At 34.7% G+C, this 15,235-nt stretch overlaps 1 protein-coding gene across 3 annotated transcripts in view; it reads left to right on the top strand.

The window, feature by feature from the left end:
- Positions 1 to 15,235, top strand: part of LOC148950636 (xanthine dehydrogenase/oxidase-like) — a 354,380-nt gene that overhangs the window by 155,417 nt on the left and 183,728 nt on the right. For 2 of the 3 annotated variants that reach the window (XM_089092523.1, XM_089092525.1), the window contains exons 10-11: positions 3,410 to 3,600; positions 5,949 to 6,062. In XM_089092523.1, the coding sequence (XP_088948649.1) occupies positions 3,410 to 3,600; positions 5,949 to 6,062 (305 nt within the window). The remainder of the gene's footprint in view (positions 1 to 3,409; positions 3,601 to 5,948; positions 6,063 to 15,235) is intronic. The other variant, XM_089092524.1, reaches the window with a different exon arrangement.

Raw genomic sequence — 15,235 nt, forward strand, 5'->3', positions numbered from 1 at the left:
TTTGATTTTATTGTTAAATTTGATAATAGTAAAAAAGAGGAAAAAACATTGAATTCCGTGTTATCAAATATATATTTTCCAATGGTTCTCGTCAGAATTGATTTGTGTGGTGGTGTGTACTGCAGTTCCAAGGAGTTTGTCTCTACTTCCCAGATGTTGTCACTGAGAAAAAGAGTTTATTGTAAAGTTTAGGACTAGTGAATATCTCTAATAGAATAGAATATACTTGGATAACTAGTTAAGGGCTTAAGTCTGTGGTATTGGGATCCTTTAATCCAAATTATCAAGTAAGGTAAATTCTGCTAATTAGGTCAGGAATGGAGGGACAACTATTCTAAGTTTTATTTGACCAGTCAAAGTATTTCAAATAGAATGCGAAAAGGTAAATTAAAGGCTTACAAAGTGAGCTAAGAACTCGGAATAACTATAATTGATTAGACACAAATTTATCAGTTCAACTCGAAACAAGGTATTTACCGATTATTTCTTTTAGAAAAGATAATTGATCCTTGGACCTAATATAACTTTACCTTTAACATGGAATACCCTTGACTGAATGACCCTGCACTGTGGAAAGAGCTTTAAATTCTTAGCTCAACTAATAATACTTCCATTTTCCCTAGCCCCTCTGTATAGACATCACGGCTACCTAGCTAGTCATCAGAGAAAGGATTGTGTAGATAAAAGAACGACTTGTAAAAGGAGTAGATCTTTCCTCAGAATCCAAATTCCATCGCATAGACACCAGAGTGAATTAATAAAGTAATAAACCAGAGTCCAGGGGAATTCCAATTTATATGTGTAAGACTTATTATAAATACTGGGCCTAAGTTCCAAGAGACACTATGTTGAGGAGGGGGGCGGGTAAAATTCTATTAGCTTTCTGTTCCTTTTTGTGAGTTACCCGGTACGCTAGCAGCTATTTGTTTTAAGTTAATATAAAAAATTTACGCTTCTGTGAAGGAACTCACTCGAGTTTAAGAAAGGGACGAATCTTACGATTAATTCATTTTAGATTAAGTTATCTTTCAATAATGCTATAGTTTTCAACTTAACTAATTAAAAGATATAGAAGAAAATTAGAAAACCTGAAATTAATCAAAGTAAAATCTAACAAGGACCTTGTGTTATTTAAACAGTAATCACAGCTTTCTGCTGTGATCAGGATAGACTTTAATGAAATACCTTAATCAAACAGAATAAATCCAAAAGCTACTTTTAATTATCCGAGAGACTCAATGCTCTAATAAATATCAGAATAAATCCAAAAGTTACTTTAAATTATCCGAGAGACTCAATGCTCTAATAAATTAAATGAGTAAGTCCCCGAAAAAGGGAAGATACAGCTCTGACTAAAGTTAGGGCCAAATAGGGAACTCAAAGAATTTGATTGACAGCTTATTTCAACACAGGAATAGGATATCTCGGTTTAAACAAAGGGACGAAAAAGTTACATATTATTATTTCAAGTTTACATTTAAAGAAACTGAGACAAGGCGGGTAGTTGCCATAATTAGCTAAAGGAAGGTTACTTACCAAAGTTACTCTCCTTTCTAATCTGATCTCCTTACAATACAAACCCAATCTCCTCTCGATATCTGTGTTTTATTTGTTTATCATTTAATTGCGATTGGTATAGAGATTGGTTTTGTCCCGTCTTTACTTATCTTGACTTTGACTTGAAGCTCTTGCTCGGCAGCGTTGCTAGCGTAGAGGAAACCAGACGTCAGTGCCGTTAGTCGTCTTCAGAGTGGCCTGTTTTGGGTGAGGGTAGGAGCTTCCCTGGGGTCAATGCCCCTCGCTGTGAGTCGATCACGGATGATATCCGAACATCTCATACGTAGTCTACCTCTGGGGCATTTCCATTGGTTTACAGTTGGATCGAAGTCAAATATAAGTCGGGCAGGTGTTTCACTTTTGTCCCGTCCCGTCTTTAAATTTTAGTCAATCTCTAGTCTCTTATAAATAAGTAGTTTTTTTTCTTCAATAGTTGCTATTTTCTGAAACAAGGAGATGTTAAAATATTTTACGATTTGACAGTTCAATATGGTCGATATAAAAAGCAAAGGTAATGTCCAGCTAGGCTAAATTGAAATAGCCGGTCTATATCTGATTTACTGGGCAAAAGGGAATTTACCCAACATTTAGTTACGAAAAAGAAGTAAATTTATTAAGCATAATATTAAGGCATTCTTACAGTAATCTGTCATCTTTCACTATCAAAACATGTCCTAGCTATTTCAACCTTTCTTTTATTATAGCCCTAGAATGTGGGACAGAAAAAATTATCTCTGATAACCTGTCATCTTTCATTACCAAAACATATCCTGGCCATTTCAAACTTTCTCTTATTATAACCATAGAATGCGGGACATAACAATATTTTTTGGAGAGTTTGTTGTTTGAAATACGGTCAGTCAAACGGGTGCCTGAAACTATCCGAAGTAATTCCTCTGAAAAACATCTACCAAATCAGTAATAAATAAGACATTGTAATTTAATATTTTTATATCTTATATTATAATTATATGTGTGAAAAGGCAATATGTTTCAAAACATGAAACTATAATGAAAATATTTGATACAGAAACATACATGAGCCTAAGAAAATAGTATGGTCTGTAAACTGTAATATTAAAAGATGTGCAACCATCGAAATAAAACCCAACATCTCAATGTCCTGTCTTCTAGTTCCAAGGTTTCAGAACTTTTCCTTTCACAAAATGCCTTAATGTGAAGTAGTGATTGTTGATTCTCTGCTAATTGGCAATTTTTCTTTATTAGAACGTATATCTTAAGACAGCGTACATTTTCACTTAAAGGCTGATTTATTTTTCCTGAGTAGATTAGGTAGGACAACCTTTGACTTCCAAGTTAAAAATAGAAATATCAATACACATTTCTATTAAAACACATTCAGTGGAATCCAATCCCTTCACATAATGAAAATACTCCTTGGCTCCTGCCCTTGATGCTAACATGCCCCATAATTGTTTACATGTTTATATATCTAACTATCCCAAATTCAAAGTTTTATCACAGACCTACAATGGCAACGGACCTAATTTGTTCGTTTTTGCCTTAACAGAGGATTTATTTAGCAATAACTAGTTATCTAGATCTCAAATACTTTAGTGATACCATTAGTTTAATCCCCGCCCCGAAGGACATAGGATTACGAGGCCAGTGGGCCATATGCTAGGCTAGGGTGGCTCATGCTTAGTCGTGCATAGTGGATGGTACCTATAAAGACTTACTCGATGCGTAGTTTTTTTTTTTTTTGGAAATAATAAAGTTTGTTGGATAATATATAGCCTTCACTTCAAATCAACCTCAGTACTTGCTCTTCTTAGATTTTTTCTGTTTATGTTGTATATCTTATTTAAACTAAAGGGTTATATATTTTTAGACAGAATATATATTTGCGTTCAAACAGTCTAAGCGCCGGGAGGATGATATTGCCATTGTGAATTCTGGGATGCGTGTAAACCTCTCAGTAACCGACAATCAGGCTCATATCCGAGACGCTTCCTTTGTATTTGGTGGAATGGCTCCAACAACAGTTTTTGCAAAGAAATCTGCTCAAATGATAATTGGCAAGTAGGTACAAGTTATAAAATTTTAAATGTTTTTTTTTTAATCTCAATAGTCTATTGTAGTTTTACATATTTATAACATTGGTAAATTCATTTCAATGCAATAGTAATGTTGTTCTTAATCAGGATAAAACTTACATAATATCAGTTGTATTATTCACATAGAAGGCATGGTTATAAGAAATTGGGATGGGCTCCTTCGATCAGAAATTTGAAGTTTGTAGTATTTTATTTCAAGCGTTTGAACTAATTATGGACTAAATAAGAACTAATATGAACTAAATCTGGCATCGAGTCCAAATTTTGAGATAATTATTTCACTCAGAACGATCGGAATATGAATATAAACGGGCCTCCAGGGGACACAGCTTACAAAGCTCCAAAGGTGAGAACCTCAACATAATCAGTGAAATTGTATTTGCTATATCAGGGCAAATTTGAGCTACATGCCAATTCAGCTAGCGAAGAGTTTTAACCTGTCTCAGCGAGAAAACGGGTGAAGTCGAAATTGTGGAATATCGATGACGTTCTGTGAAATCGAAATATATCTTGACTTAGTGAAAAACCAGCAAAGTTAAACATACATAAGCTGCTGCAAAATTACTATAAATTCTGTAGACCAGACACAGCATTAAAAAGAAAACTGAATGTGCTCTTTTAAGCCTAGACTAAATAATTTAATAGTTTTTAATCAGACACCATCTATTGGGGAGAATGTCAAATTTACGAAAATATGAAAAGGCTGAATGATAATCAAGAGCGTATAGGTTACTTTTAAGGGTTGAAACTATCGCTAGCGTCGATAAAAAATCACTAATGAGATCTAACGTTTGGTATTCCTTGACAATATTTCAAGCTTTGTAATTGTGTTTTTTTTTTTAATCGGTGACTGAGATCACATTCTAATTTTGCCAATTAAACTAGTTATACTAATTTTGACTTATTATTACATTGAATAATTACCAAGAAACGACAAACGTCAGATAACGTTGTTAATTTTTTGCTGTTAATACTAGTACCAGTTCTCGCTTTTTTAAGTAACTTTTAGTCTTTGCGTCAGTCAACCATGCTTTTCCATCTTATTGCGCCTTAGCCTTCTTAAGAAAAATCCCAGAAGAAAATGTATAAATTGCTGAAAATAATAGAAAATACTTAGAATTAAACTTAATTGCAAAACGTAAAAAGTGAATATGTTCAAGAAACTACAATCTTGATTTAGCCATTTCGAGTAACATGCCATCTAGTGAGTACAAGTTTCTATTTGACAAAATCTTAGAACCCTGGAGGCTGACCATTTCGATTATAAAATCTTACAAACCACCTACTTTTTATATCATAAGCCAACTAATACACGCATAAACAAACTCTTTACTGCTTAAAATTTATAAACATGAGGACTTACAGAGTTTTTTTTTTAAATATTCGACTCCGAGTTTATAAAACTTCCTAAAAGATAGCGGTAATTGCTGAAGTATCACTGAAATTTTCATGACCCTTAAACAGAACAAAGAAAATAAAATTACAATTTAGCCATTTCAAAGCAGGTACTATTTAGAAACAATAAATTTGTTCTTGATTATTTTTCCGTCGACAAGACCCATGATTGGGCTAAATTAAACGCAATTGGTCTAGGTAAACCCTAAAAAATGAAACCCAAAAAGTAGCCTGAAGGATCTTTGTAAATAGCTAATACCCAATTCGTAATGAGACTTTACTAATACCAAGACTTAGCTAACACCAATTTGAGCCAATCAGATCTTTCACGGTATTTTCTGGCTGCTTGAAAAATTCTGTGAAAAAATTCTGATTGGCTTAAATTAGCCCTAGCTTTGTTTTGTTATTAGTGAAATCTTATTGTGAATTGGGCATAAATAAAGCGCATACAATTTTGATGTCTCTATGACGTGCATGTAGCTTATTTGCTACGAGCTCCTTGAAAATTAGTTTACAGGCTACCATATTGAAAGAAACCGAGAGGTAAGAGGCGAGGAAGAGTAAGAATTTTTTTTTACAAAATATAACTTATAAAAAAAGGCAAATGTGGAATTAGACCATTTTGGTGTAAGTAAATGCTTCAATCAAAACAATATCCTACGTGAATGATCTGTATAGACAGGTAGTGGATCTCATTGGATACATCTTATTTTGAATGTAGTAGATTGGGTATCAGTAAATGTTCCTAGCCTTAAGTTCACATTTTTTTAATTTAAGATTCATTGAACACAGAAAAAAATAAAAAGTAAAAAAATACACGACCTAGCTTAAGGCTCTCTGAACGTTTCACTGTACTCTCTGATGTATTTAAAGGTTGATTTGAGATCCGTTAGAGGTATTTTTAACTTTCTTTTTCAGAGAATGGAATGCTACTATAGTCGATGTGGTGTTAAAGACTTTACTTGAGGACCTCCCACTATCACCCTCAGCACCAGGAGGCATGACTGCCTACCGTCAATCCTTGACATTAAGGTAATTTTGTTTTAATTCGAAATGAGAGTCAGAAATTTTTTAGTACCAAGAAGATATTGAAATTTTAAATTTTTCTAGGAATTTGGACACATTATGTTGTATCTTTCAGTAAATATTTTTTCAAGCATTTAATAAGGTTTGTATTGTCTATATTTTATAGACCTTTAAATGGTTTAACTATGTTCAACACACTTGGGAGGTTTTTTAACTGCCCATCCAATTTTTGACTGAGATATTAACTCTTTCAGGAGGGATGGCTCCATCCAGCATGATACATAATTTGGATTTTTTTTTTTTTTTCAACCAACCATATTACTTGGCAGTCTGTGACACCCTCAAGAAAAAAATGGAATTCCTATTAACTCGTATTTTCATTGCAGATTTATTTTGTGATCTAATTTCTGTTCAACAGTTTTGAAGTTCACACTCTCTTTATCAATTCAACCTTTTATGAATGATTAATTAAAAAAAAAAATCCGAAAAATAAGTTTTTCAAAGAAAAGTAAAGGCCATTTTAAACTTAAGCTCAGGAGATACAAATGCCTGTTAAAATTCAAACTCGAAACCACCAGAAATTACTATTAAAGAATAAATGAAACCCAAAACGTACAGAAATTAAATAAACAATCATAGCAAAAAACATACAACAAGTAATAATATAAATGAATAAATAGATCTTAAAGCGAGTAATGCTTCGATTGAATATGAAAATCAAGCTTAAAACGAAAACAAATATTTTGCTATTAAAGTATGCATGAAACTTAAAACGAACAGAAATTAAATAAACAATCAATGCGAACAAACATACAATATATATTAATGTAAATTAATAAATAAATCTTAAAACGAGTAAAACTTAAATTGAATATACAAATCAAGTTTGAATCGAATAAAAATAACTACAAACAAGAGTTTGAGTATCTTCTCACTGCAGAAGCCTAAAACCTACTGCGTCATTGGCACTTTACTGAAAACAAATCTTTGGAATATTTTCATTTTTGTAACTTTAAGAAATCAAAAATTAATTAAGATTTTAGGGAATAATATCAGCATATGTATATTAAATTGACAATGCACATTTTTTTTCATTAAACTCATTCGAATTTTTTTCAGTAAAGTACAAATTATATTCTGGCTTTTAGAAAGCATAGGGGTTTTGAACCCTACTCACATTAATTTATGCTGGTTTTGAGTTTGACTCTAATTTTTATTTTAATTTTTGTTCGTTTTGGGTTTCATCTATTTATTGATACTGATTTCGGGTAGTTGTATGCTTGGTAGATTATATGATAGTCCGGACACCAGGTGTTGAAAATTCGAACCATACCACGACGGAATGGGGCTGCTACAAGAATTAGCCACCCTCCATCCCCTAAATTGACCATGCGGATTGAAAAATACCAATGGCACTTGCTTGCGAGGGGTGAAACACTCCAAAATTTGACATTTTATTATATTTTGGTGTTTCAGGCAAGAAAATATATGTTCCACAAAGTTTGAAGTGCAGTTTTCCACTCAAATAGAAATGCCTGGAAGCCATAGAATGTTTTCATAACAAACTAACACGATTAGTGACAAAAAATGGCAGAGTTTAAAAAATGACAAAACTATATGAGTTTTGAACAGTCTTGAAAAGTATAAACAAAATAAAATTGAATATTAGATATATAATGATATTAATTGTTGAAATATCCATCAGTTCAAGATTTTTTTTTCACTGTAATTTTTATTTTCATTTTTAATGCTGTAAGAACTGGAAAATAATAAATTTTTAATATACGAGTAATTCGTTTTCAGTGAAGCACCAATGACGCAGAAGGCTTTAGGTTTTTACAGTTAATGAAGGGGGAAGTACCCAAATTTTTCTTGTAGTGAAACTATATTTGTCTTGACCAATCTTGAAAAGAACTAATAAATTAAACTGAATATTTGATGCATAATGATATTAATTGCTAAAAGCTCATCAGTTCAAAATTTTACTGTAATTTTAATATTTATTTTCAATATTAAGTACAAAAGAAAACATTTTTAATATAATTCGTTTTCAGTAAAGCGCCAATGACGCAGTAGGTTTTAGGATTCTGCAGTGAGACGATACCCACACTCTTGTTTGTAATTATTTTTATTCGATTCAAACTTGATTTGAATATTCAATTTAAGTTTCACTCGTTTTAAGATTTATTTATTCATTTACATTAATATATATTGTATGTTTGTTCGCATTGATTGTTTATTTAATTTCTGTTCGTTCTAAGTTTCATTTATACTTCAGTAGCAATATATTTGTTTTCGTTTAAAGCTTAATTTTCATATTCAATGTAAGCATTACTCGTTTTAAGATCTATTTATCCATTTATATTATTACTTGTTGTATCTTTTTTCCTATGATTGTTTATTTAATTTCTGTTCGTTTTGGGTTTCATTTATTCTTTAGTAGTAATTTCTGGTGGTTTTGAGTTTGAATTTTAACAGGTATTTGTATCTCCTGAGCTTAAGTTTTAAATGGCCTTTACTTTTCTTTGAAAAACTTATTTTTCGGAAAGTTTTTTTTTTTAATTAATTTTTGTTCGTTTTTGATTGCAAAAAGTTTCAAGTTTTTATGGCATGGGGGGGGGGGGGGTTCTTACTGTCCGATTATTCTTGACTTTAAAAAACGGATCTAGAACTTTCAATTTAAATGGATTTTTTCAAAGTCTATACGATTACCTCTTTGATAAAAACCTCATATATGAACAATAGACAGCTTGCATAACTTGTGGACAGCGATTGACAACAATGATAGGATTGAAAAAATAGCTCCAATAAGGGGGGTTTAGACCATTTCACTTACTGACACAAAGGGATCACGACTGTTTGGAATTGACCTTAATAGGAATTTGTGTGCCAAAACAATTTTGCATCTATCACAGAGTATGTATTTTAACCTTATAATTGGATAATTATAATAGATTTCCTATGTGTTCTCCCCATACAAAACCCCTTCCCATAAGTTATAAAGCCCCCATAATAAGTTATGCCCCAGGGCATAATTTAAAACGCCTACCCCTGGGCCCTGGTGGGCTGTTTCGACACCGGAGTTTTTTGTTATCAGAACTTTGAACTATTTTAACAAAATGACTATCTCAAAATTTTTATCTGATGTATTTAGGGCGTGGAGGAGGTAGAGGGGCTAGTTGCCCTTAAATCTCTTTTGACTCTTAAAAAGTGAACAAGGACTTTCAATTTTCAATCAAATGAGCCCTCTCTAAAGTTTATACGAGCATCCCTTACATAAGAAATAATATGAAGGATTCAGAGAATCCTTAAATTATAACCCTTGCCCTGAGGGCTTTGGGGGAGTTGTAATCCTCAAAGACCTAATTTCCAGAACTTAAAACTACATTTAATAAAATGGCTGTCTTAAAATTTTGATTGGATGTGTTTGGGGAAAAGGTGGGCGTGAGAGAGGGGTTAGTTGCCCTCAAATTGCTTTCGACTATTACAAAGGGCACTAGACCTCGGAATTTCCAATCGAATGAGCCTTTTTTGAAGTTTCTACGACGCCACCTTCTATAAAAACCTGATATGCCCACAGGGCATAACTTAAAACCCTTGCCCTGAGGGTTGTGGGGGATTGTCGACCTCAAAAACATATTTTCTATCTGGAAATCAACTACGCTGAACAAAACGGCTATTGAAAAATTTTGATTGGAGGTGTTTGGGGAAATGATGGGCATGCAGGGGGATGGGGGCTAGTTACACTCCAATCTCTTTCGACTATTAAAAAGGACACTAGCTCTTTAATTTCCAATCGAATGATCCTGTTTTGAAGTTTCTACGACAACACCTTCTATAAAAACCTTATATGCCCCCAGGGCATAACTTAAACCCTTGCCCAGAGGGTTGTAGGGGAGTCTCCTCCTAAAAAAAATATTTTCTATCTTGAAATCAACTACGCTGAACAAAATGGCTATCTCAAAATTTTTATTGGATGTGTTTGGGGGATTGATGGGCGGGGGGGGGGCTAGTTGTACTCCAATCATTTTTGACTATTAAAAAGGGCACTAGCCCTTTAATTTCCAATCGAACGAGCCTATTTTGAAGTTTCTACGACAAAGCCTTCTATAAAAACCTTATATGCCCCCAGGGCATAACTTAAAACGCTTGCCCTGAGGGTTGTGGGGGAGTGTCTTCCTCAAAAAGATATTTTCCTTCTGGAAATCAACTACACTGAAAAAAATGGCTATCTAAAAAGTTTGATTGGATGTGTTTGGAGAAATGATGGGCGTGGGAGGGGGACCTAGTTGCCCTCCAATCATGTTCGACTATTAAAAAGGGCACTAGCCCTTTAATTTCCAATCGAATGAGCCTGTTTTGAAGTTTCTACGACAACACCTTCTTAAAACCTTAGTTATGCCCCCAGGGCATAACTTAAAACATTTGCCCTGAGGGTTGAGGGGGAGTGTCCTCCTCAAAAATATATTTTCAATCTTGAAATCAACTATGCTGAACAAAAATGGCTATCTCAAAATTTTGATTGGATATTTTTGGGAGAATGATGGGCGTAGGGGGGGGGGGGGACTAGGTGCCCTCCAATCCTTTTTGACTATTAAAAAGGGAACTAACCCTTTGAATTTCCAATCGAATGAGCCTTTCTTGAATTTTCTACGACAACGCCTTCTACAAGAACCTTATATGCCCCCAGGGCATAACTTAAAACCCTTGCCCTGAGGGTTGTGGGGGATTGTCATCCTCAAAAACATGTTTTCTATCTGACTATTCCTTTGAATTTCCAATCGAAAGAGCCGTTTTTGAAGTTTCTACGACAACACCTTCTATAAAAACCTTATATGCCCCAAGAGCATATCTCAAAACCTTATATGCCCCCAGGGCATAACTTAAAACTCTTGCCCTGAGGGTTCTGGGAGAGTGTCCTCCTCAAAAAAATATTTTCTATCTGGAAATCAACTTCGCGGAACAAAATGGCTATCTCAAAATTTTGATTGGATGCGTTTGGGGAAATGATGGGTGTGGGGGGGGGGGGCTAGTTGTATTCCAATCACTTTTGACTATTAAAAAGGGCACAAGCCATTTAATTTCCAATCGAATGAACTTGTTTTGAAGTTTCTATGACAACGCCTTTTATAAAAAACCTTAAATGCCCACAGGGCGTAACTTAAAACATTTGACCTGAGGGTTTTGGGGGAGTGTCCTCCTCAAAAATATATTTTATATTTGGAAATCAACTACGCTGAACAATATGGCTATCTGAAAATTTTGATTGGATGTGTTTGGTGAAATGATGGGCGTGGGGGGGAGGGAAGGGGGCTAGTTACACTCCAATCATTTTCGACTATTAAAAAGGGCAGTAGCTCTTTAATTTCCAATCGAATGAGCATGTTTTGAAGTTTCTACGATAACGCCTTCTATAAAAACCTTATATGCCCCTACGGCATAACTTAAAACCCTTGCCCTGAGGCTTGTGGGGGAGTATCCTCCTCAAAAATATATTTTCTATCTGGAAATCAACTATGCTGAACAAAATGGCTATCTCAAAATTTTGATTGGATGTGTTTGAGGGAATGATGGGCGTAGGAGGGGACTAGTTGCCCTCTAATCACTTTTGACTATTAAAAAGGGCGCTATCCCTTTGAATTTTCAATCGAATGAGCGTTTTTTGAAGTTTCTACGACAACGCCTTCTATAAAAACCGCATATGCCCCCGGGGCATAACTTAAAACCCTTGCCCTGAGGGTTGTGGGGGATTGTCATCCTCAAAAACATGTTTTCTATCTGACTATTCCTTTGAATTTCCAATCGAAAGAGCCGTTTTTGAAGTTTCTACGACAATGCCTTCTATAAAAACCTTATATGCCCCAAGGGCATATCTTAAAACCCTTGCCCTGAAGGTTCTTGGAGAGTGTCCTCCTCAAAAAAATATATTTTCTATCTGGAAATCAACTTCGCGGAACAAAATGGCTACCTCAAAATTTTGATTGGATGCGTTTGGGGAAATAATGGGTGTGGGGGGGGGGGCTAGTTGTATTCCAATCACTTTTGACTATTAAAAAGGGCACTAGCCCTTTAATGTATAATCGAATGAGCCTGTTTTGAAGTTCCTACGACAACGCCTTCTATAAAAAACTTATATGCCCCCAGGGCGTAACTTAAAACCCTTGATCTGAGGACTGTTGGTGAGTGTCCTCCTCAAAAACATATTTTCTATTTGAAAATCAACTACGCTGAACAAATGGCTGTCTGAAAATTTTGATTGGATGTGTTTGGGGAAATGATGGGCGTTGGGGGGGGGGCAAGGGGGCTAGTTACACTCCAATCATTTTCGACTATTAAAAAGGGCACTAGCTCTTTAATTTCCAATCGAATGAGCATGTTTTGAAGTTTTTACGATAACGCCTTCTATAAAAACCTTATGTACCCCCAGGGCATAACTTAAAACCCTTGCCCAGAGGGTTGGGGGGGGAGTATCCTCCTCAAAAACATATTTTCTATCTGGAAATCAACTACGCTGAACAAAATGGCTATCTTAAAATTTTGATTGGATGTGTTGGGGGAATGATGGGGGTGGGGGGGGGGCTAGTTGCCCTCCAATCACTTTCGACCATTAAAAAGGATACGAGCTTTTTAAATCCCAATCGATTGAGCTTGATTTGAAGTTTCTTCGACTGCTCTTTCTATAAAACCTTATTCACCCCCGGGGCATAACTTAAAACCCAAGCCCAGAGGCTTCTAGGGGAGTGCCCTCGTCAAAAATGTGTTTTATCTCTGGAAATTAACTATGCTGAACAAAATGACTATCTCAAAATTTTGATTGGATGTGTTTGGGGGAATAATGGGCGTGGGGGGGGGGCTAGTTGCCCTCCAATCGTTTTTGACTATTAAAAAGGGCACTAGAACTCTCGATTTCCAATCGAATGAGCCCCCTTGGAAGTTTCCACGATGACCCCTTCCATATGAAGTGCTTCTGGAAAAAAAAATAAATAATAATAAAACATTGGAGCCGTATGGCCTTTACTATAGGCAACGCTACAGCGTTACCTCTGATATGGCCTTAGCCCTTTATTACGAAAAATGAAATGAGATCTTTCCTTCTAAGTTTCTATATGAATTCAGAGTGAATAGTCTAAGGAATCCCAGGATAGTTTTTTCTCACCACCCTTGACGCAAAAGTCAGCTTTCTCTTCTCTTTCAAAATCGTGGTTCCATTTGGCCCCATCTAGCAGAAGTGATATAATCAAGCGGTCATTTTCTGCATGTATAACCCTATTCATTTGGCCAGCCTTTGCTTAAAGTCTCTCTCTTTCTCTGAATATCAATTTTTATCTCTTTCCCTTTTGTTTCTTTCTTCGTAAAGATATAAAAAATGCCATGTTACCCAAGACTGTTTTATCAAGATCGTTAAAAATTGTTTAAGTGAATTCGAGAAATCAAGAGGTTCCTAGATTCCAACAACGATCCTAAGCACCGTCCAATGATCTACCAGTATCACGACAAACCCTATAAAATTCAGCTAGTTATCAAAGTCGTCCAAAAAACTCTAAAATTCCCCATAAGTATAGTCAGTGTGTAAACGAAAGGATTATTCTCGCTGAAGCTATAGTGAAACTAAAATCTAAAGAAGCCTCAGAAGTGGGGCTATGAGACATTTTGAGCTGGACAAAGAAGTTTTATTTACAACTTCAAAATTTGCATTTGAAAGGGTGCTGTTTTAAACTTTAGCCTTGGAATTTCTTCTGATTTTGTGGTGAGGTTAGTCGAGTTTACCCTAAAAATTCAAAACCACAAGCAGTATTATACCAACTGGTTTTTTTCTTGGCTCTTACTCAGCGGTTGACAAATGAAAAACAAAGCCCCCAAAGCACAGTGGTCAAGGGTCACACGACAAACAAGGGAAAAGCGAGTTGAATGGCTTAGCAATTAAATGGTTTGACAGCAAACCAGTCTTTGTTCTGTCATTTTAGGCTTGGATTCACATAATTTACACTTGCAAACAGTGGCAGGAACCATTAACAACACAATTGATAACTCAAGGTCATTAACGCAAAAGAATACGATAGATTTTTTGGTAGAGTAGGCTTACGGAATATGCTCATGGAACTAAAAAGTATTGACTTCAGGATAAAGAAATTGAATACGTAGAACCTTTTCTACGGCATGAATCTTGGCTTCAGGAACGCCGATAATACCATGGGCATGCTGGCTTGCCAAGACGTGAAATATGCTCAGTTTAATTCGGCTAATGTTGCCTGTCTAGTGTTCAAACCCTAAAACGTATTAGGCACAACTCTAAGAAATCAATGTTTCGTACAACCCCAAAGAATTGTAGATTAGATTCTTACGTGATATTTGTAACAGATCTGGTGGATAGAGCTACTATCCTACCTGGCAAGTGAAGAAGATTTGCTGCCGAAGGCGTGTTAATACCCGTACCACTGTAAAATGCACATAAGGTGACATGGAGTTATTGTATACTTTTCAAAGAAAATGCTTTATTGAGTCTTATATTTACTAATTGAGCATTATTGCTGGAAGACCTATATGGTACCACGGATACATTTCACTTCTCAAGAGAAAGATTTTTTATTTCGTGTTTTTATCTTATTTGAACCATAAAAATGTTCTAAAGTTTTTCGTGAATTTTATCAACCCTATTTCGTAATTCAGATATAAAAGGATTAATTTATTATGCCAATACATATTTTGTAGTTTTTTTCCTTTCTATTTATAGGTGAGGATTTTTTTGTTTATTGGATTTTTTAGCTCAACAAATAATTTTTCTAAGAATATAATTTTTTCGCAGAACTTTCATTTGTATTGGTTTTAGTTTTTCGGATCAACTTCTAGATTTCTTCATGAGATTTGTGTTATCTTGTGTGTGTGTGTGTTTTTTTTTTTTTTATTACTTCGTTTTTACTTGAAGAGAAATGCAAGCTTGAAAAAGTTTTTTTGCCAAGACAATTTTTAAAATTAAACTTTATCTCTAGTTATGATGTGCGACATTATCAGACAATCGGGAACTCAATTCGAAATCCATTGCATCTGTTATTTATAGCTTCTGAAGTTTATAGTAAAAGAAACACATGAATTCATAATCCTAGTTCAAAATTATAACGATTCTTCTGATACTTGGATGCTTAATTTTTCATCTGAATGAATTCATAAGCCCATCCCCCCTT

The sequence above is a fragment of the Artemia sp. Qi Xiang Cuo genome, chromosome 7 (genome assembly GCF_049724085.1).
Source record: "Artemia sp. Qi Xiang Cuo chromosome 7, ASM4972408v1, whole genome shotgun sequence".
Lineage (NCBI taxonomy): Eukaryota > Metazoa > Arthropoda > Branchiopoda > Anostraca > Artemiidae > Artemia > Artemia sp. Qi Xiang Cuo.